This window comes from Acartia tonsa, chromosome 1 (assembly GCF_053477335.1).
Source record: "Acartia tonsa isolate MP-2025a chromosome 1, ASM5347733v1, whole genome shotgun sequence".
NCBI classification, from domain to species: domain Eukaryota; kingdom Metazoa; phylum Arthropoda; class Copepoda; order Calanoida; family Acartiidae; genus Acartia; species Acartia tonsa.
Genome location: NC_137260.1, coordinates 19,615,083 through 19,638,203, shown reverse-complemented (window position 1 = coordinate 19,638,203; position 23,121 = coordinate 19,615,083). Strand labels below are relative to the sequence as shown.

Genomic DNA, 23,121 nt, shown 5'->3' with positions numbered 1-23,121 from the left:
TCATCTTTGAATACTGCACTGCTCCATATGGAAAGGTTGGTTTAGATGGTATACTTGTAAAATAAGAGAATATATCAAAAAGACGCCACTTCAGTTGTCAGCTACTTCGTCATCAATTGAATTAAATGCATTTGAAAAGAACATTATATAGCATAATACTTGCAAACATAACATTTTTATGATGTTATAAAAGCTTCTCCAGAAAATACAATGACGTCATATTTTTTTGTAAGCGAAGCATTTCTGTAATTAGGGTCGATCAATCCGTACGTGACGGATAGCTCTTAGAATTAATACAAGCACCCTATCGATTTAAGACATAATGGTTGATCATTATTACCATATATTTCGAAAGGCTATTCAAATTCAAAATAGTATAAACATTTTTTTCATGATAAAATGTTCCTATTTTCAAATTTTTAAGATGATTAGGCAAGACTTAAAATGTTAGTATGTCCGTATCAAGCAGCCTGTAATTTTAAAATCTACTTTGAATATTTGTTTAAACTTCTTAATGTTTTTTAACATTTAATGCATTATTTTTATACTTTTCGCTGTATGTTTGTTAATCTGTTTAATTAAGCATTGCCTTTATGGATGTTGTCATTCTTGTTCTTAAAAATTTATAATGTAACTAAGCGTAAAAATACGACAAAACCTTAAAGTTATTCATAAGCGACATATTGATAAACAGTCATTAATTTTTTCATAACTAAATTACTTGTAATTAATCATTCTTTATGGATGTTGTAATAATTGTACTCTATAAAAATTTTATTTTATATTTAGCTTTGAACACGATTGAATCCCAATCATAAGAGACAGATTTAATTTTCATATCTACATTACTTTTAAAGGCTCTGTTTTTATGAATATTATCATCATTTTGTTTGAATTAAATGGATTACCTAAGGTACAGTTTTCTAATTGGAGAGCGAACATTGCCTATACTTGACCCATCCTTGTCATACAGAATTATATGCACATACTCATCTACAACTAAAAAAAGAAAATAAGGTTTGGTGATTATTAATACATTTTCTGGATATTTGTCGAGTATACATGTTTAACAACCCATTTTAACTTTTGATTTAAAAGAAAGTATTTTTGGGGGGTTTTATGGGCAATTTCTCTTGAGAGAGTTGTTGTATCCTTCCCCTATGAAAACATATAAACCTGAAGCAGATTATAGTGCCAGTATATATTTTACCATCGGTCAATTACAATATATAATAGCCCATCATCGGTCTTTTGTATTGTACGACGTCATTTTTATTAGGCACTATAAGCTGCTTCTATATACCTTCCAAGGACATATTCAGAATCTACATTGTAAAGTCGAACCATATCGTTTCAGCGGTTTGCTCAATCGAAACAAACAGACAGACAGTCAAAATCACAAACATCCTTTTACTTTTAAATTGAGATAACATGCAACATTTCTTTTTTCTTCTTTTAGAATCACATCAATATATTTTACTAAAACCTGTAAATGGACCCCCAAAACCCCCTTTTTTATTAGTGGCGAAGCTACTCTATAATTCACTTTGTCCGTCAGTCCGTCCGTAACGCTATGGGGGAAATGGGATTGACTCAGCTCCTGTAAAAGATAGAAAGCTGAAATTTTTTGACAACATTCCCATCATTAAGAAGCACAATTAACTATACAAATTAACATCAATGGCGGTCGGACGGCTTTTTAGCAGGCTTTAGGCTATTTTTTTATTTACTACATTTTTCCTCATATCTTTGGTGTTTATGGTCCGATTTTCAAACTTTTTTCAGTTAGATATATCAAAATTAAATTTTCCGTCGTTTGGAGAACCAACAATGACGGTCAGACTGCCTTTTTGCAGGTTTTTTGGCTATTTTTCTATTTTTTACATTTTCCCCCATATCTTTGGTGTTTATGGTCCGATTTTCAAACTTTTTTCAGTTAAAGATATAAAAATTAAATTTCCTATCGTTTGAAGAAAACAACAATTACGGTCAGACTGTCTTTTTGCAGGTTTTTGGGTATTTTCATATTTTTTTACATTTTCCCCCATATCTTTGGTGTTTATGGACCGATTTTCAAAATTTTTTCAGTTAAAGATATCAAAATTAAAATTCCGGTCATTTGAAGAAATCAACAATGACGGTCAGATTGCCTTTTTGCAGGTTTTTGGCTATTTTTATATTTTTTACCTTTTCTCCCATACCTTTGGTGTTTATTAATCGATTTTAATTTTTTTTCAGTTAAAGATATCAAAATGAAATTTCCCGTCGTTTGAAGAAAACAACAATGACCGTCAGTCCCATCCACGAAATTTTGCTTCGCTACTTATGGATGTTGTCATCCTAGTTTTTTTTACTAATGTGCTCAGCACTTGGCGGAAAACAGTAACCATGCGGTAATATCCCTGCCAAGTAAAAGCATCAGAAATAAGTCTTTTAAAAAAGGTGCTCAGGGTCCATTTGCGATATCACGGAAACCATCCAATTTCCGTGTCTGTGGATCTGATGACATTAATAGATAGATAAATCATTGGAAAAGTTTGAAGGAGGTAATTGTGATTGTGTACTTAAACCTAGTTCTACATTCCTAAGTATGTCTAAGTTCAATTCCAAAGTCATTTTAAAAGTTATGTTACAGAGAACTTTAAAATGTCAAATGTGTTATGAGAAAGAGATAGTTCTAATATATAATATCTTTGGAGGCATAAATGTTTGTAAATTCAAGTTTTAGTGGCTAAGTTTGGTTCAGGGCCATGTCTTCACACTTTATAGTTTAATAGTTAGAGTTATAAATTGACCAAATTTATCTGTTTAATGATTCAAATCTTAACATAGTAATTGCTTGAAAATTACCCCTAGTTTAGGGAACTAATTCTGTAAATATAATACATATCAAGTAAGATAAATATCTATCTATCTATCTATCTAGTTATCTATCTGTCTAAATATAATACATATCAAGTGATATGAATTTTTGCTATTACATAAATATAATATATTGAAATCTTAAGGAAAACAAATGTTTTACAGTCAACTATGTATTGTTATCTGTGATAATATGTTTAAATGAATAAATATTTAATTTTTAATAATAGATGTAAAAAGAGTGATGAATTGCTCAAAATGTTGTACCATTCATTAAAGCTTACCTTTCTATGACTACTGTGCAGTGGCGTGCGAACCGAAGGGGGCATTTGGGGCAATCGCCCCCCCCCCCTAGCGACCAAAACGCCCCACCCTGCCCCCCCCCCCTAGGCACCGCCCCCCCTGCCCCCCCATAAATGTTGAAAAATGCCCCGTTTTGCCCCCCCCTGGTAAACAAAAAAGGCCCCTTTTTGCCCCCTACCCTATAAAAAGCAAAACTATCCCAGTTTCAAAAAAAAAGATCAAGAAATACTCAAAAAAAATTTTTTGGCGCTTTGCGCCAATCTGACAGTAACTAGTAAACTACTCATTTAACCTTACCAAATTTTTTTTATTAGAGTAGCAATTAGGTTATAATCTCTTTTCACTGAACATAACAAACCAGGTAATATTTTTTTATTTATTTTATTTTGTATAATATAAACTTTTTACCAAAGAAATTTTGTACATCCCAAATATAATTGTATAATATACACAAAATTACCCCTTATATAGATTACAATTAGTGGATGAAACGTGTGGAAACTAACTTAATTAACCAACCAATCAAAATTCCATTAAAGTCCCCAAAGTTGTTGAGCCAACGAATAAGAAAATGTTTATATGAAATATTGGGGACTAGTGTAATAAATAGCACAAAACCCCTCCCTTCCTGCATATTTGAAGAAAAAAATTTCCGCTTCCCGCCCGTCCAAATGGTTTCTGCTTTTTATCACATTGTATATTTTTTGTTATTTCTAAAAAAAAACATTTGTAAACATCAAATATTTAATTTAAAAAGTTATCTTATATAAAAAAGAAACAGCATTGATATTTATCTAAGCCTTTTTCTCAACACTATATGTCTGTCAAAATGAATAACTATATATGATGTTCAGGAGAAGTTTATAATTTTTTGTGTACATACCCTTACAAAAAGACATGTTTTTTTATGGCAATTTTCATTAAAAACCCTTAAAACTAACTACACTCTATATTCCTAACTTGATAAAATTTGTTACTCTTGTTGTCTTTAATTGATTTTAGTTCAAAGTGGGAGTATTTATTTTTAGGTGCACTTCGAGCACTACCCTTATAAATCCTTGGAAAAACCACTTTATTAAAAATTGACAGATTTTTAAAATGCCATTTAAAGAGGGTAAGATATGTTGTTATAAAGGGGGGGGGGGGCGAAAGTGACACTTTTTGAAACCAAAACTAAAAGTCAACAAAGGAACTCAACAAAAAAAAAGAGTTACAGGTCTGACATTTTGCATGGCAGTTGCTTTATAGGGGTAAAATATGGAACTGTGAAGAAACGGCGGCGCAACCGCCGAAAACCGCCGTTTCCCGCCGAAATTTTTTTGCCTTTTCTCGGCGGTTTTCGGCGGTTGCAACGCCGTTTCTTCACAGTTCCATATTGTACCCCTATAAAGCAACTGCCATGCAAAATGTCAGACCTGTAACTCTTTTTTTAGTTGAGTTCCTTTGACTTTTAGTTTTGGTTTCAAAAAGTGTCACTTTCGCCCCCCCCCCTTTTTTAGCTTCTCTATAATTCACTATGGCTGTCAGTTCGTAATGCTAATGGGGAAATGAGATTTTCTCAAATACAATTAAATATAGAAGGCTAAAACTTAATGTTAACATTCCCATCATTATGGAGTATAATTAACTATTAAATATTCATGGAGGACGGACTGCTTTTCAGGAAGTTTTGGCTATTTTTGTATCTTTCACAATTCTCCCATTGTTTGGTCCAATTTACAAATTTTTTGTAGATAAGGGTATCAAACCCAAATTTCAGGTATAGTCCCTTTCGTTTCGTATTTTCACAGTAGCTTTTTGCCTATTTATAGCCCCTGCAGGGACAATTGCCTAACCCTGCAAAGAAATCACTTATAATAACCTATTAAAAGCTACTGTGAAAATATGACAAAATGCCCCTTAAGAGGCGTTGCCCCGAAAGAGACTATACCCCAAAGTTTTCCATATTTCTAAGAGATTTTTATATCTGTAGATGAAAGGATAAGTATTTTTTTTTATTTTTAACATAGTTCTTTATATCTTTGGTTTTTATGGTATGATAAATTTTTTAGGGGATTATAATATCAAAAAAATAAAATTTCTTGTTGTTCCAAGCATCCAGTAGGTAATTTACTTTGACTGTCATCACACAACATACATGAAAAAGGATTTGTGACTTTTTTACCTAAAATATATATTTATTTCAACAGATGCTCTTTAAATCTACTTTTCTGTATTCTTATTAATGATTTTTTTGTGCTTTGCTACTTAAAGATGTTGTCATCCTTGTTGTCATACAATAAAGAAATATTTAAAATCAGTTTTGCATATTAGGTTAATTTTTGGTAAATTATTTCCAAAATGAGTGTTTTTATCTCCCCCCCCCCCAAATTTTTTTTAATGGGGTTATTAATCCTTCCTGCTGAGATTTTATAACATCCCCTTCCACCCATAAAAAATGTTTTGTGGTGGGGAGGAGGTTGGGGGGGGGGGGAAGGTTAAATTATCTTCTGTTCTTTTTTATTGAAGATGCTTTCTAGCTCCCTTCCCTTCGGTCATTGCAGGGTGGGGAGAAGTGATGGGGGAGAAGAGATGGGGGGGGGGAAGAGCTGGGGGATATAAATAAGAAATAGGGATGGGGGAAGGGATGGGAAAGAAGGGATAAGGACTAGAAGGCCCATAATCAAATAATCCCACCCCTTAAAACGCCCTTATTTAAAATTAGTATATATAATCAATATGCCCCCCCCCTAAAGCAAAGTGCCCCCCCGGGGCACTTTGATTTAGGGGGGGGCAAAATTTTACAAAATCTTCAAAATGCCCCCCCCCTAGACAAAGTGCTTCGCACGCCACTGCTACTGTGAAACTTGCCTTATAATAAACTCCAAACTAATCCTTTCCTTTGCTTTATAAGCTATTAAATACATTGCTTTATTCAAACTGTAGTTAATTACAGATAAAAACATAAAAGTACACACTTCTGGTAAATTCTTTACACTTAAAACATAGTTTTTTAAATGTAATTGTAAAGGACATACGTGACTTATTCTATCTGGACTTCGTCCCGCTAGGGTGGTGTAGAGCGCGGCATCCTTCTCCTCTATACTATTTTAGAACGAATTGATATAGCTGTTTGTAGGATCCTACTGTCCGTACATTTAATACTAATCATTCTATTTTTTATATAGTATTCTCAAAAAAATAGCTTGAAAAATTTTAAATTAAAAATGTGCAGATAACCATTCTACAGCACTGATATATACATTTAATTAAGGATGAAGATACTTACATTTCTGAATGTTTTGAAAGTGTTTGTAATGAATGCTTGTTTTTATACGTTCTTTCAACCAATCTTCTATGTTCCTAAAAATCAACAAACAATCAAGACTGTACACAAATTCAATAAGAATAATGGAAAGAATACTTTATAGCTGTTTCTTTGGAGCAGTTTATAATGCCTATAAAAAATGACGTCATACAATACAATTGACCTATGATTGTTTTTCTTATTAATAGAGGCCATTTTGAAATTTATAAATAAAAGTTCCTTGCTGAACCCTTACAGATCGGGCCCCAATTCCCACCTTATAAGATCGGGAGGGGGGGGGGGGGAGGCTCTAAGAGCCCCTCCCTCTATCTCGGCTCCTGTTACAGATAGAGACGTAATTTTTTTTTCTTGTGGTTTATGTGTATTTTTACTTTTTCCAGTCATAGCGGTCAGACCGTTCCTTAGCCGCTTTTTAGCGGCCAGCCGCTAAGTATTAAAACAGCTGTAGAGCGGCCAATTTTAAAGCTAGGATAACCAAATTTTAGGACGAACTTTTATTTTTTATAAAAAAAATACTTTTTCTGACCATCGCCTAAAAACGGCGAATAACGGAAACCGCTATTTTCGGCGGTTACGGCGGTAAAATGGTGGTTGGCGGCGCCAATTAATATTTTTATCTGTTTATGATCACAATTATAATAAAAGACTACATACAAAAATTGGCTGGTCTAGAGCTGTTTTAAAATTCGGCAACTGGCAGCTTAAAACGGCAAAACTACAGGTAAGAAATAGAAAATCGGTCAAGGAGTGGTCAAACAGTCATAAACTTACTATTCACGGAAGTTCATTATTGCTCAAGGATTTACCAAAAAAAATTATAGGTCTCTAGCTGTAATAGAAGCCACGATATTCATGATTTATGTCTCTAGTATAAGCCTGACAAAAAATCGGTCATAAATCGGTCAAGGAGCGGTCAAATGGTCATAACACCACTTATCTCAGATGTTCATTGATATCTAAGTATTAACCAAAAAAAATTTAGGTCTCTACCTTATACACAAAAGTCATAATGTAAAATTAAAGATTTATTTATAATTTATTCTAATTTTGGTGCTACCTAACCGACTTTGACCGGACACCACGACCGACACAGACCAGATATCCTTATAAGATCAACTCTTGCCGACTAACATTTACCAAACTTAAAAAGTCATGAAGTCACAGCTCTCTATCTTACCTACAAAAAAAATGACATTGAAAAAACTAAAGGGGGGGGGGGGCTCTTAGTGCTCCCTCCCCCCCACTCCCGATCTGTAAGGGTTAAGAGGCAAAGAAAACAAACAGAAAATACTAAAAATGTTACATAAGAGACATATTTAACTGAATTAGCATAATTCAGTCAATGGCAAATTCAAAATTCAACCAAAATGCAAAATCTCTGTCAGCTTTTTTAACATTTTTTTTTAACCACAGATTTCAGGGATTTGGATTTATTGAATATTCTGTTTAAAGTAAGAATTAGGATAATTGAAAACAACTAATGAAACAACAAACAAAATCAAATTGTTTCCTTGTTGTGTAAACCACATAATAAGTATTTTATTTTCATTGCCCTATAATTCTGAGGTTCATGCATATTCTGTTGAATAAACTAATTTCTAAATTAGAATATGGAAATTTTTTGTTTGGCTAGGGCTAGCTATATCTATTAAAAGGCATGGATTAAAGGACTAAGATTCATGTAAAGATAGTAAGTTAGATAAATTTGGTAAAATCTAACATTGGCTTTGGAATAAATAAAGAAAAAAATTATTTTTTCCACTTATGTATTTTTTCAGAATCATTAGCTAATGTATCTTTGCAGATTAAGATTTCGAGTTTATATTCTAGTGGCTCTCACAACAGTATGCGGATAATATGACGAATAAAACCTACGTAGTTATTATGGATATGCGGAAAGTTTCATTTGTGACGTCATATTATTACGTCTCAAAAGGAGGGGTGAAAGGAAAAGTAGAAAAGGAAACCCCTGTAGAAGAGATGGATAATAGCATATTTATGAAATCACATATGACACTTTTCGCATATCCAGTTATTATTAACTTTATCCCTTCCACAACTCGTGGCATCGACAAAGTTAATGGATTCTATCGATTATATGGCTCAGACTTTAGTCAGTGGATTAATGTTTAAGATTATTTATCCAGTTTCTTTTGTACTTTAAAAAAGAGTTTTGAGTACTTTAACTTTTATCTCATTCTTTCACAAATAAAAGTACTATTCATCCATTATAAGTTTCTTTATCTAAAAATTTGAATTTCTTGTGTTAGTCTTAAATGTGAAAAAAAAGAAATGAATCAAAAAAGACAGCATCCATAAAACGAAGATCAGCAAATCTAAAGAATAGTTTATGATTAAGGATTAGGTGTCAATTCAAAATGTTTAAATACAATTTTAAATAACTAGAAGAATTCTAGATTAATAATTAAAGCAACATTTGAATGATATAGAGTAGATGCTCTTTTAATGAAAAAGTTTGACGAACCCCAAACTGTCCCACTTTGAGAAAGACGATTCCAGTGACGTCATATACGTTTAGGGAAGGGGAGAAGAAAATCTCCTCCCTTTTCTCCCATCTCTTTTGAAGAGATTTTCAGTCCCACTTCCCTTTTTTTTTACCGAAACGTATATGACGTCACTGGAATCGTCTTTCTCAAAGTGGGACAGTTTGGGGTTCGTCAAAAGTTTACCTAAAATCTATGATGAGCATATACTGTGGGTTCTGAATATAAGCTGAGCAAAAACCTAAAGAAAAACATTTCGTTCAGAGATTTAAGAGACTGATCTGAAAGTTAAGATCAAATCAGTTACCAATATTTATTGTCATTTTCCATTACGGCTAACGAAATCTTAGCCGCACTTTGATACATCATGGAGGTATCTGAAACGACACCCCAACTTAATATCTCTACTAGTATTATAAATGGAGGTCTAAAATCGCTGTGTGGTCTCTTTTATTATAAATATTTACCACTGCAAAACAGTCAATGACATTTTTTGTCAAAATTCCTTCATCAAGCAAAACTACTCATAAGTTTTAAATTTCTATGAGTTTACCTGCATGAAACCAATTATAAAAAGTTCTAGCACTGATCAATCCTTCTTTCCAATCTTCATTGTCCAAACTGAAATAAAAAGTTTATTTAGATTTTGTTCCTTGCTGCCTTAGTATTTTATTGAAGCAAATATATATATTAAAGTAAATATTAAAATACTTTCTTAAATTTTTTTCCTAATTAATAATTATACATTATTTATTTATTGACACCAGGAATAAGGTATTCCAATGCAATGGAAGGTGGATAATATGACAGGGTAATTTCGCTTGCTAACATTGAACTCATATATTGGTCAGTAGAAGGAGCGGAGAAATCGCTATTTTAGCCAGCTGCGTATTTAACTTAATGGAGAACATGTAAATCTGGTGTAAGATTTAAGTAATAATATATCCAATCTTATAACCAACAAGCAAAATGAATCTATAATAAAATTCAAGTTTATATATATAAAATATATAAATATACACTAAGACCTTTATTATATTAAAATTTTCTTGAATAACTTGTATATAATGTAATTTTGATGAGAAACCACGTTACTTGTGTAAAAAAATATCTTTACAATTTGTTAACTTTTAACTTGACCTTCATGTTATCAATTTTAAAACTGTTAGTGCATATTTCTAAACAAAAAAAGATGTAAAATCTAAAATCTTTTAAAGCAAATGCAAATGCATTATGTTTTGAATGAAAATATTTTCTGTAATGTTAAAGAAAGGGTCAAGTGCTTAGCTGCTGCATTCTTTTCTTATCTAGTCATCTCATTGTCAGCTTAAGTGACATTTGACTGACACACTTTATTCAGACATTTTTTATTTTATATTTTGGAAACAATAATAAGAATGTTAAAATTGTATATTAGCACACATTTCTTCATAGCAATACTAATTTTAAAATTTTCAATATTTACTAGCAGCTGTGCCCTTTGCATATAGGGTACGAAGAGGGTAGAACAAAACCAATTAACTTATAAACAAAATAGCCTAAAACCATATTGACTTTGTGTGGCTTTATAAAAAAAGTAGAAATCAAGCAGTGCATTATCTATAGAAATCTTTAAACAAAAAATCTTTATTACTTTTTTAAATCGAATGCTGCTATTTGCAATGTTTTTTAGTATGGAAGAAAGTAATTCATTTTTTTTTGTTTATTTCACAGGAAGGAACTCATAAAAAAGGGTTTCCTAATTTCATTTTAATTGTCTATAGTACTATGATCTTAAAGATGGTAAAAAAGCCAAAATGTTTTGAATATCGATCTTATTAGTTGTAGGATAAAAACATTAATAACTAAATTCACATACTTTTTTTCTCTCGAATATTACAGTTGGTTCAGATATTTAGAATTATGCAAAACAATGGATTTTCCTTTCTTGATATTCAATAATATCTCTGCCAACTATTGAAAAAGGTATTTTTACAACATTCAATTAAAATTGTTCTGTTATGTCTTGTAAAATCATTTTTCCATTTTTTTAATCAAACAACTATTGTTTTTTAATATCAGAAACTTACAGGCATTTGGACATTTAGCTTTTAAAACTTGTTGTATATTTTTGGTTTATTGACATTCAAAGCACTTATAGATAACTTAATATGTTTACTAATCATTCTTAAATTAACTATATTTTTTGAGGGGGGAGGAGGGGTTTACGTGCTATACCTATCAATGGCCTTTCTGAGGTCAAAAAGTCGCTTTAGTAGTAAGTATAAAATCAATTTTATTTAATGTTATGATAGCCAAAAAAGCCATAATCAATTCGATTAAGTATTTTTTAGGCATCCCTGGCCTTCAGGATTAATGGATAAAAAAACAGTTGCATATTTTTGCCATTTAAAGGGTCAGAAAATAGTCTAATTGTGCCTTAAATTGAGAGGAATAAACCTTAACCCTTTACAGTCGGGCCCCTTGCCGCAACTTAATCGGTCGGGAGGGGGGGGGGGGCGTTCAACGCCTCCCCTTATTATCTCAGTTTCTTTTAAAGCTAGAGGGCTAAATTTTTTTGTGCAAGTTCCCTGTTTGATAATGAATATCCGACCTTTTATAAGTCTAAGTCAATTTTCGCTTCCTTTACCCTTTTATTTAACAACCTTTGTTTTTAGGTCTTTTTTTACTTAAAATTTTTAAACGGCTGTAATTTTCTTAATTTTGAAGCTAGAAGAACAATTTTTTTCCAGAAAATGTTTATCTTTATGTAAATTTTACATTAGAAATATCAAAATATAAATTTCAGCGGCACAGCTGTACTTGGCATCTGCCAGCCGCCGCAGTCGGCGGTCGGCGGGAAAACGGCGGCGGATTTTTATGAAATTTTAAAACGTTATGTAGACATGTCAGAAAAGCTTAAGTTTAAAATTTGAAGTATCTAAGTCAAAAATTGCGGCAACAGGAGCCTTTTAAAGATTTCTGGAGACCTGGAGACCTTAAACACCTGTATTTCATATAAGGATGTACTACTAGAGGATATTTTAGTATTTTGGAATGATAAAATGCTTTGTTTTAGTCAAAAAAATATTTTTGCTCTTTACCTGGATGACCCTGCCAGGTTTTCTGGCATCCTGTGCCCGCCAGGATTGAGATATTCAAAAATTTCCAACTCTCAGTTATGTGTCATGCCCATACTTAAAAAGTCACGCAGTTTGGGCTCATTATCTTTCACACACAGAAAATGAGATAGAAAAAACCGGAGGGGGTGGCGTTCAACGCCCCCCCCCCCCCCCAGACCGTTAAGGGTTAAGAGGGTCTTTGACGCCCCGCCCCCACACCCTCGCTATGGGGTAATATGTTAAATTTGTTAAACATAATGCTTTTAGGAAAATGATAAAATATGTTGTAGTTTTGAGTAAACAGCCGCCACTTAAGTTATGCTATGCACCAGAAAACTTGAACAATAAATTCATTATTTTGACACAGAGCACAGAGCTCTGTTGACAATATCAACTTGACAAAATAATATTTCATTTCAACAGTTCAACATTTTTCTGTTAAACATTTCTTATCTTTTCCCATTTTTCTCTAAATTTGCCTAGCAAAAAGACCAAAATATTCAAAAATGATTAAATGTCATTTTTAAATGTATATCTAAATATTGTAGATAGGTATACATTCATGGAAGATTCGTGTAACTTTTTTCAGTATAGATTCAAATCCGTTGTATTTATGCTGTTTTTGAACAGGTTAATAAAACATAAATTAATCCTTAAATATTTAATTTTCGTATCCGCGGAAAACTGACTATAGTAAGATTACCTTTATACATATTGTACTTTTTTTCTAATCTTAACAATTCGATTAATCCATTATATCCATAAAATTTAAAAAGAAAGTTTTTTATGTAGATTTTCTACTGAAGGCAGAGGTTTCCTCTAGATAGAATTGAGAAAACTCTCCTATGACCTGTAAAAAGCTTTGATAATCGCTATCATCTAATAATCTATTTGTGTTAATAATAACATTTTAAAAAGAATATGGCCCCTGTAAATGTAATTTCATGGGTTTGTATGCTGAGTTATTTCAAGAATTAAAGAACTTAAATCTGTTAAAAGTAGCTCAGCCACTCTATACGTACGATTGTAATTATTTTCACTGTTATCTGGTTATTTTTTGCGTAATTAACTTACCAAATAGTTATTCTTTCTTGTGTATTTAATTAGTAATATACATAAAATCTTAGTCAATTATTATGTGCTTGAAAGACTATTTTATTGCTTTTTACATTTTCCTGGATATTGAAATTTATTAGGTGCATTCTCTCTATTTCAACCTAATGCCTAATATAACCTATAAAAGAAATGAAAAAAAAATTAGGGTAGGTAGTTCTCTGTGTTTAACAAGGTACTTTGAAAGAAAATGCTGTTTGTTCTGAACCTTAAATGTGTTAAACATTTTTTTTATAACTTGTGAAAATCATTTTGATATACTTCATATCCTTTCTGTTATAAACATTCATGTAATACACAGACACAATCAATCTCATTATCTTTGAATCATGTTTTTAATATTCAATTGAATGAATTCTAAAAAGAATTTAATAAATAGGAATTTTCAATGAATATGTGGTAGGGGTGAAGCGTTTCAACCCTACAACGCGAGGTTGATTCAAAAGAGCCCCTAGCCTTAAGGATTCTATCAATACCACAAATATATTAGTCATTTAGAATTTTTTTCTAATTTTAATTAATATTGATTTATCTTAAAGATATTATAAGTATATTTTTAGTTTGAACAAAGAGCTACTAGAGGCTGTTGGCGCAACTGCTAACACTGTAATATTTTAAAATTATAAGTTATACAATATAAAAAGTATGACAGACAATAAAAAAGTGTGTGATTTCTGCACTCTGCACTCTGCACTACAAGTAAAATCTACTCTCATTTCTTATAATAGTCAATGTCAATCTTTGTGCATTTTACTCCAAGTGATTTCACGGCAAAAATTGAGGAACAATAATGGGCTTTTTAATATTGAAGTAAAATATAAAATCAAAATGACTAAAAGTTCTTATTTTTAATGCATTCTATAATTGTTATTTTTGACTGGAGTAATGGTTTAAAGCAAAATAGAAAAGTTAAAAGTAGGTTGTAAGGGTTTTAAACAAAAATTTATTACAAAAACCAACATATTTAAAGAGCAATTCTAAATGTACAAGATACTACTGCGTTGTGTTGTTCACTAAAGAAAGGGTAAAAATGTTAGAAATGCGTATTCGATAGTGTGTTGAGAATGTACCTAAAAAAAGAACACTTTTATTCAGTGACGTGTACTGCAATTTGCCAGGTGGATGTGAATCCATTAGGATATGAAAAAAGAAGAAGGCAGGCCTTCTACATTTCAATTTTAAAGGGGATCCTACAAATGCCAATGCTTTTAACAGTACAAAATGTATCAATAATGTTGGCTAGTTTCTATTGTGTATTATAAATATATATCTTTAAATACAAAAACCACACATTTTTCATGTACTTTTTTTCATTCTTATTTTCGAACATTTTTGAAGGAACATATTTACAGATTCAATCAGAATAAGTGATGTTTTTGTTGTCTATTAAGTGATGGAGTTACTGATTACAAATATTGATAGATAGATCAATATATTTGTTGAGTAAAAACAAGAATGACAACATCCATAAAAGTGAAGCTCTAAAATCTAAACTAATTTAACACGTGTAAGAAAATTATAAGCAAAAAATAAATGTATAAGTCGACACAAAACTGTAAGTAAATTTGTTGCAACAATAATTACTACAGAATACTATTTAAGGACATACCTACATTTTTAGGAGAGATGCTTCGCTTGTAACATTGTACCTTGATTTAATAGGAATCAGTATTCTAAAAATCGGATGAATAGGATCACATAAAAAATTGTTGTTAAGGGTTAAAAATCAACATAGTTTAAATGGACGCACGGATCCATTGTGTTAACGATCATAAAGTATACGCTTCCTAAATCGTACTTAACTGTTATAGGAATCACATGCAAAGTTTGAAATTGATATGACAATTCTAACATGTCGAAATTAACGAAAAGAGCTAACCGTTGAGGACGGACATACAGACGAACGGACTGACCCTAAGTAAATTCGATATGTAAATTTAAGTGATACTAAATACATTAAAGATAAATACTTATGTATTTTTGATTAAGTCGTTGTGTTAGAAACTTAACATAAAACAGTAAATCTATAATTCCCATGGTGGTTTTAAAAAGGTAATTATATTTTATTGTTCGTGAACAATTGCTATAAATTGGTTTTTTTCAGTATGATAACTTAATATTGGTTTGAATCCAGTGGATTTATTTAAATAAGATAAAAATCATTTAATAAGGATGTATTTAAATTTTATGAAAAAATACTAAAATGATAAAGAAAATACTTAGTTGAAGTGTTAAAAATAAAAAAAGGCATGACATTTCGTAAAACAAATCAGTAGAATGCCCTTGAAATGCTTTTAATTGTGGCCAGAGGAGAAAATAATTCAAATTAAATTCTTTCACAGAAAGATACAGAATAAAAAAGAAATTATTTTTGTCTAAATTTCTCTAGCATTTTGTTATTTACCTTTTTCAAGTTTTTTTTTGTGAAGTCTTTTATCAGCAAATGAATGGATATATTTTTTTTGATTTAGCCAGTTAGATAATGACATTTAAAAATATGTATGGAAACCTATCTTTACTAAATTGAATTTCTTTTGTTTTGATTAATTTTGTATTTAAAGGTTTACATAACTTTTATTAACTAACTTTCCTAAATAAGTACAAAGTATTTTTGAAGAATGACAGATTTATAAAACAAATAATTAGAGCAATTATAAAATCTAAGATAAAATTTAAACAATCAAACTGTACGTATTACTAAAATATTTCAGATAGGAATTTAGAAAGAATTTTAACAAGAAAATGTCTCAAATAAAATTTTTGTCAATTTTTATCTCACTTTAAACATTTTAATATTCAATATGAAACTTTTAACCTGTCTAACCTAGAGAAAGGGATCCATAATTATTTCATATTCGGAACCAAATATTGCTAATGGTAAACTAACCAAACATCATAAATAACACAAACCCTTTGATTGCACAACTTTTGTTTGGTAACCATTACTGGCATGGCAACAAATTTCAATCTTTTTTTGGCTCTTTTAGTTATGTTTAACCGATAAAGCTACATATATAACTCGATAAATAATACATATATTAGGTCAAACGTATATTTGATAAAAACTAAAAATTATTTTTTTGTGGTCCAAAGTAGTTTTATGTTTTAGAATGATCTGCTTGACTTCTTAGTTACAGTTTAACAAAATTTTCAAAACACTTACTACTTTTGACATTATATGCAATATGCGTATGTGTTTTTATACAAAAAAGGAATTTGTCGTATCCTGTACATTTTTTTAATATACACAATATCTTACAATTTGGCAAAATTTAAATCTAAATAGGTTCAAATTACACTCTTTTTGTTAGTATTAATAGGAAAATTAAATTAACTTTATAATCGTGTTTTATAACGTTTGTATTTTAAGCATCAAAGCTACTATACATACAAGGATTGTGATCGTAGGTGGTCGCTCTGTTTTAATTCTATAAGGTTCTGGCATAAAATTTTAACAAACAAAAAATAAAAATAAGAAAATTAATGGAATATAAAAATAAACTTGAATGTGAGTATCTAAATGAAGCTAGTACTGAATTTACTAAAAAATATATATTCAAATTATTATCATGGGATCATTTCTAATATAGATAGATTAAAAATTTATGAGGATTTATAATGACATGCTTTAATCACAGAAATCTGTTCATGAAAAATAAAGTCTCAGAGAAAATTACAATACACATAAGATGATGATCAAATAAATTAATTATCATGATAATTGGTATATCTCAATAGTCAGAGCTGAGCAATCTTCACAAAAAAAAATCTCCAACTAATATCAATCTAGAAATTAACTCAAATATGTATATAACGATCTATTATTGTATCCTTAATGAAACCACTGTATAACAAATCAAATAAACAAAATCTGACAATTTAAGATTATCTTAATAGCTTCAAGTATCAAATAACTATTAAATAAATTCCAAATTGTACAAATTTTTTTTTTACAAATTACCTTAAAAATTGTATATCTAATTATGTAACTCTAAACAGGATATAAATTATGCTTAGTGTTACATATTCTTTATTTATTTCTAATATTGTGAAATTTAAACAAGCTTGAGGGGGAAATCTTATTACTCTTAATTTTACAATCCTAGGTATAATTAATAACTTACACTTTAGGTTCAACTTTGAGTCCTTTTTCTGCTTGTTCTGCCATCCGTTCATACTCCAACATTCTCATCGTAGGGTTGCTCTCACTCACTTTGCTGTTGGAACACCCCATGATTGCGTCCTAAAAATGAGTTAGTTTAATCTCAAATGGTAGCTTATGAATTACCACCTAATTTTTTGGCGATAAACGTTGGAAAATCGTTCTTTCAAGCAAAAGGTAGACTGCGAGTTCGCAATCGATATCGTAGTAAGTAGCACAATAGTAGCATAAATTGAAATAGCAAGAGAGAGAGAGAGAGAGAGAGAGAAACATATTTTACTCTTTATTAAATTAAGCCGAGAATGGTATGATCTCTCTTTCTCTTTCTCGCTCTTTTAATTTATGCTACTATTGTGCTAATTATTACGATATCGATGGCGAACTCGCATGCTTCCTTTTGCTTGAAAGGACGATTTTCTAACGTTTATCGCCAAAAAATTAGGTGGTAATTCATAAGGTAACACGAGACTCGGTACATATAATGCACGAGCTCGATGGCGATTCCATGGCGAAATATCTTGCTAGGTATGAATGCGGTCCATCCATATTATAAAGATATTTACTCAGGCTTAGCTTTATTACAATTGACCAAAACGACAAATTTTACAGTCTGCTAAATATTTTGTAAAGTGTATTTAATCTTAATATTATTTTGTATTTTATTTAAATTGATTCTTTAATTGATTAATCAATTGCTTTGCACAAACAATAAAGATGTAAAAAATTAATCCTAGAGTCTTTTTTGGTAACATGACAGAAAATCTTCATTAAAGCTGAGCGTGAGCCATGATCGTATAATTAGACATAATAGGATAGGCATGGCAAAAACAGCTGCATAATAATATATATTTTAATCAGACAAATATATGTTACTATCTTGAATTTATGTTAACTCCTCAATTTAAAAAGTTAAATGTTTTATCATTCTTTAGTTTAAAGTAAAGAAAACAAAAAAAAATTCTTGAACGAAATCAAAGGTAATTTCAAGATTTTAATTAGACGTTTTGTGCTAAAAGTCAGCACATAAATTTAGGATGATACTAGAAAATCTTTCCAGAGTAAGGTTATTTTACAGATAGATTATTTTTGTAAGTCTTTTTATCCGTGCGTAGTTGATTTAGAAAACAGATCAAATCAAAAAATCTTGGATTACTATTATCCTATTGTATAAAGTAGTAAGCTTTTCTGTCTGTAGGGAAGGGTCTCGCTAACCGCTGAACCGGTATGGGTCTCCTTTCTACCAAGAAAAATAACCACCTCCCAAACAATTTTTTTTGTTCTCTGTTTAAAACTTTAATGGGTAGAGTGGTCGACTTCCACCAAACTGTATGTCAATTATATCTTTACCTTTATCATATTAAAAGAAATATAAAATAATCCGCAAAAATTTTAGATTTTTAAAGTAGCTTCAACGAAAAGATTTCCTATAAAACCCAAATAAGCATAACTAGTTTTAAAATTAATTTTTTGTAAAATGAATTCTCGAAATTGTCCTACACATTTTTAAACAAAAACACTAAACATTGGCACTTCATTAGTCAAATACATTGTTTTTACTTCTCCCGAGTAAAAAATGTTTAAAAATAAATGCTGAAAATTTGTTTTAATTATTGACAAATGGAATTTTTGTAAGAAATTATGCATAATAGGAGGTAGTTATAACATTTCTAGGAGTGAAGAATCTCTGTAATCGATTACTCTCTTAAAAAGCTAAATCATTATTTTCTCTAGTTCATAGTTTTATAATGAAAAGTATTTATGTTAGTCTATTCATCTTTGTTATTACGCTTATGTTTGTGTCATTTTGCTTTTAAGTTCATCAAAAAGCTTTGATACTATACGCGGAAAGAGTCCTTGATTCCATCCTATAAAAAAGTACCATGTTGTCTGTTTGCCCTTGTCTGCTAAAAACTTTTTCTAATATAAATGTGGTGAGAAATAACCACCCCCCCCCCCCCCCACCCTCCACAGTCAAATTCAAAGTTTTTACTAAAATAACCAAAATATAAAACAGAGAAACAAAATTTTAGGTGAAACTTAAACGTAAAGCTCTTATTTTTTTATTTTAAATATTTTTGTGAAAGGTAAAATATATCTTGTCATGCTTTGAACTTATTTAGCAAGTCTATTGATACAAAAGCAACAATAAAAACCAAGACAGGAAAAGAGAAAGTAATAAAAATGAAAAATCCTTCAATTGAACTTTTTATTCTGAATTATTATTTGTGGGAGATAAGAAAATTTGGGAATAGTCCCTTTTGTGGCAACGCCCCTTAAGGAGCGTTTCGTTGTATTTTTAAATGGCTTTTGATAGGTTATTTTAGGTTAGGTGATTGCCCCACAGGGTTAGACAATTAGCCCCGAAGGGTTAGAGCCCCCCGCAGGGGCTAACAATAGAAGAAAATAACGAAGAATCGCCCCTTAAGGAGTATTGCCACGAAAGGGACTATACCTGAAAATTTATTTACCTTTTAAAAATATACTTTAATTACGTCAAGTGTGCTTCTTAAGTCAAAAATACATAAATTCATCCCGAACTCCCCAAATAATTTTTATGTCATAAAATACCATTCGATCATTAAAGGGTTATATGGAATCCGTGTTTTCAGTTTCCTAAATATTAACTCAATTATGTGACATATACAATCTTTGTTTTTAGAATAAGCCTCTTGAAAATTCCAAATCAATAAAAAAGACTTCTCAGAATATTGTCTTTAAAAGTACGGTAAAATCCGAGAAAATTTAAATTTAAGATTACTATTATGTAACCTTTATAAGTTTAATTCCTTCTGTAACTTTTTCATTAACATTTCAAATATTTTTTTTACTACTGTAAACAATAACATAAATACATTAGGTGTAGAAATATTAACCAAGAAATTTATCTCCATAACAAGCATAGCATTAGATCTCAGAAAAAAAACCGAGGCATAAGAAAGAGTGAGAGTGCAATGTAGTTGCAAAATACACAATACATACCAATAAAACAAAATACTTTTTATGGAGTTCCAGACTAACAAACATAAACACCCTTATTATGAAATAGAATCGCTACTAAAAAGAAACACCTCAGTAAAAGTCAGACTAGCTTAAAATTTTCTAGACTCTATTTTTCATTTTTGTTTCTTTTGATTTACTTTTGAAACTAAACAATATCTATCAATGTCTAAGTAAAAAAAATTGAATGTAGCTTAAGCTTTTTATAACTTGTTAAATGACAACTTTTTAGATTATAAATGTGACAAATAAAGTATTATTTTTTTAAATAAATCACATACAGCAAGAAAATTTTTAGTTTTTTGGCTTTGAGTATACTTTAGCTAATAAAAGTTTTTACTATTAGCTTACCTTTTAAAATTATGGTTTCTAATAACTTATGTTCACTGTGTGTTACTTAACAACAAAATAACCACTACGATTTCATTTTGAACTAATATTGAGAAGATTTTAAAATTTTCAGATAATAAATGAGTATAGTTTTTTTTGTTGTCTGTTGTTGATTTTGCAATTTTCAACTGCAGGTATACTATTCACATTACAACACAAGTTAGCATACAAAATAAATAAGTAAATTGTATTTTAGCAGTAAAATACAAAAATAGGATTTTTTCAAATTAAATGCATACAGTCTGGACAGAACATATGATTTTGCCAAGGGTCTGTAAATTGATTAAAAAGAATTTTGGTAAAAGGGAAGGTTATGTCACACGCCCCTAGTTACAGCTTATTTTTTTTATATAAATAGATAAAAATATAAATTCATATAACTGAAATAATTATAAATTGACTGATTTTCCTTATGTGCTTATTCTAAAAACATGATAGGAATGTTTGGACACTCAAAGAACACACGCACAAATAAAAAATAATTCAGATTTACAAGTTTAGAGTGTTAATAAACAGGGTTTTCAGCGATAAAGTGCAGTTTCTGAATAATTAGGATATGCTAGCTCACGAGTCTTATTTTTAGATTTCCCAACTGTCCGTAAATCTAAATATCACGCAACTGAAATAGCAGTTTTGAGTAGTATTTTCATCGTCTTTAGCATGTCGCATTTTATTTCTAATCATCCCTAAAAAATTATGAAATGGAAAGCTACTAGAAGCGCTCTAATTGAACTCTCATGCCGAAACCTAAGCTGGCAAAGATTCAAAAAAGTTACACAGGCCTCCGAATTCAATTATTTAACGTTTTTACACTTTGTCTTTTATTGACATGTAAAAAGCAATTGTCTCTTATTAACAACTAAGTTTGTTGGGTTATAAAACGTACTGATGACTCACTCCAAATTACTAGGGGCTGAGCGGGGGTCCCTCCAATTTTTTGTTTTAAAAAATATATATAAATGTAAGAAACTTAACAATTAAACATGTTCTTGTCCTATTTTGGTATCCGCCAGTTCAATAAAAGTTGTAAAATACCCGAATACGCAGCTGCCAAATCTTGCTAATTAACCCTTACAGATCGGGGGGAGGGGGGGCTCTAAGCCCCCCCCTCTCTCTAGTTTTTTCGATATCATTTTTTTGTAGGTAAAATGGAGAGCTGTGACTTTATAAGTTTAGTAACGTCGGCAAGAGTTGATTTTTTAGGATATCTGGTCTGTTTCGGTCGTGGTGTCCGGTCCAAGTCTGAATAAATCTTAATTTCTACTTTGTGACTTTTGTGTATAAGGTAGAAACCTAAATTTTTTTTTTGTGAATACTTAGATATCAATGACCTTCTGAGAAAAGTGGTGTTATGACCGATTTTTTTGACCGATTTTTTGTCCGGCTTTTAATATAGACATATATCATGAATATCATGGCTTCTATTACAGCTAGAGACCTATAATTTTTTTTGGTAAATCCTTGAGCAACACTAAACAGATACAAATATTAATTGGCGCCGCCTACCGCCGTTTTACCGCCATAACCGCCGAAAATGGCGGTTTCCGTTATTTGCCGTTTTTCGGCGATGATCAGAAAAAGTATTTTATTTTTTTTTGTTATGAAAAAAAGTTCGTCCTAAAATTTGGTTATCCTAGCTGCAAAATTGGCCGCTCTACAGCTGTTTTAAAATTTAGCGGCTGGCCGCTAAAAAGCGGCTAAGAAGCGGTCTGACCGCTATGACTAGAAAAAGTAATTTTCTCTAAAAATGCACATGAATCACCAGAAAAAATTTTTACGCCTTTTCTTTAACAGGAGCCGAGAGGAGCCCCCCGATCTGATAAGGTGGGAATTGGGGCCCGATCTGTAAGTGTTAAATAAATTAATTTCAGGGATGTCAAATAACAGGTAAGAAGGATTTAGATTATATACAACTTAAAGATGAAATTTGAAGCACTGCAAATATATATATTCAGTACTTCAAATGCTTAAAGACTATACAAGTATATATCCGCCCTTGAGTTAAAGCAATTATTTAAGAAAATGAAATAAAATAAGTTTTAAAAATAAAATAATTTTGGTATGGCACAATATTTAACACAATATTTCTAAGAAGATATGAAAAACAGGATTTTCTGCGGATTTCTAAAAGCGAAACTTTTCTATAATTGGGATCGGTCCGTTCGCCAGTCCGTCTAACATAATTTCTCTAAAAGGATATGAAAATAGGATTTTCTGCGGATTTTTAAAAGCATAGCTTTTCTATAATTAGGTTCGGAGGGTCCACCCGTCCGTCCGTAACGATTAGCTCTATAAGCGTTTTCAGATTGTCCGTGAGTCCATTTGAAACATATTGATAATTAACCTTTTTGACAAATTTTTTTATCCTATTCATCTGATTTT

The 23,121-nt window shown here is 30.7% G+C and overlaps 1 protein-coding gene across 1 annotated transcript in view; it reads right to left on the bottom strand.

Annotated features, from left to right (window-relative positions):
- LOC145314530 (uncharacterized) overlaps positions 1-20,871 on the bottom strand; it is a 32,152-nt gene extending 11,281 nt beyond the window's left edge. The window contains exons 1-6 of the mRNA XM_080154479.1: positions 20,701-20,871; positions 17,315-17,433; positions 9,530-9,597; positions 9,163-9,217; positions 6,434-6,507; positions 909-999 (exon numbers count right to left, since the gene is read on the bottom strand). Coding sequence (XP_080010605.1) covers positions 909-999; positions 6,434-6,507; positions 9,163-9,217; positions 9,530-9,597; positions 17,315-17,424 — 398 coding nt within the window. The 5' untranslated portion in view covers positions 17,425-17,433; positions 20,701-20,871. The remainder of the gene's footprint in view (positions 1-908; positions 1,000-6,433; positions 6,508-9,162; positions 9,218-9,529; positions 9,598-17,314; positions 17,434-20,700) is intronic.
- Positions 20,872-23,121: the final 2,250 nt, after the last annotated feature.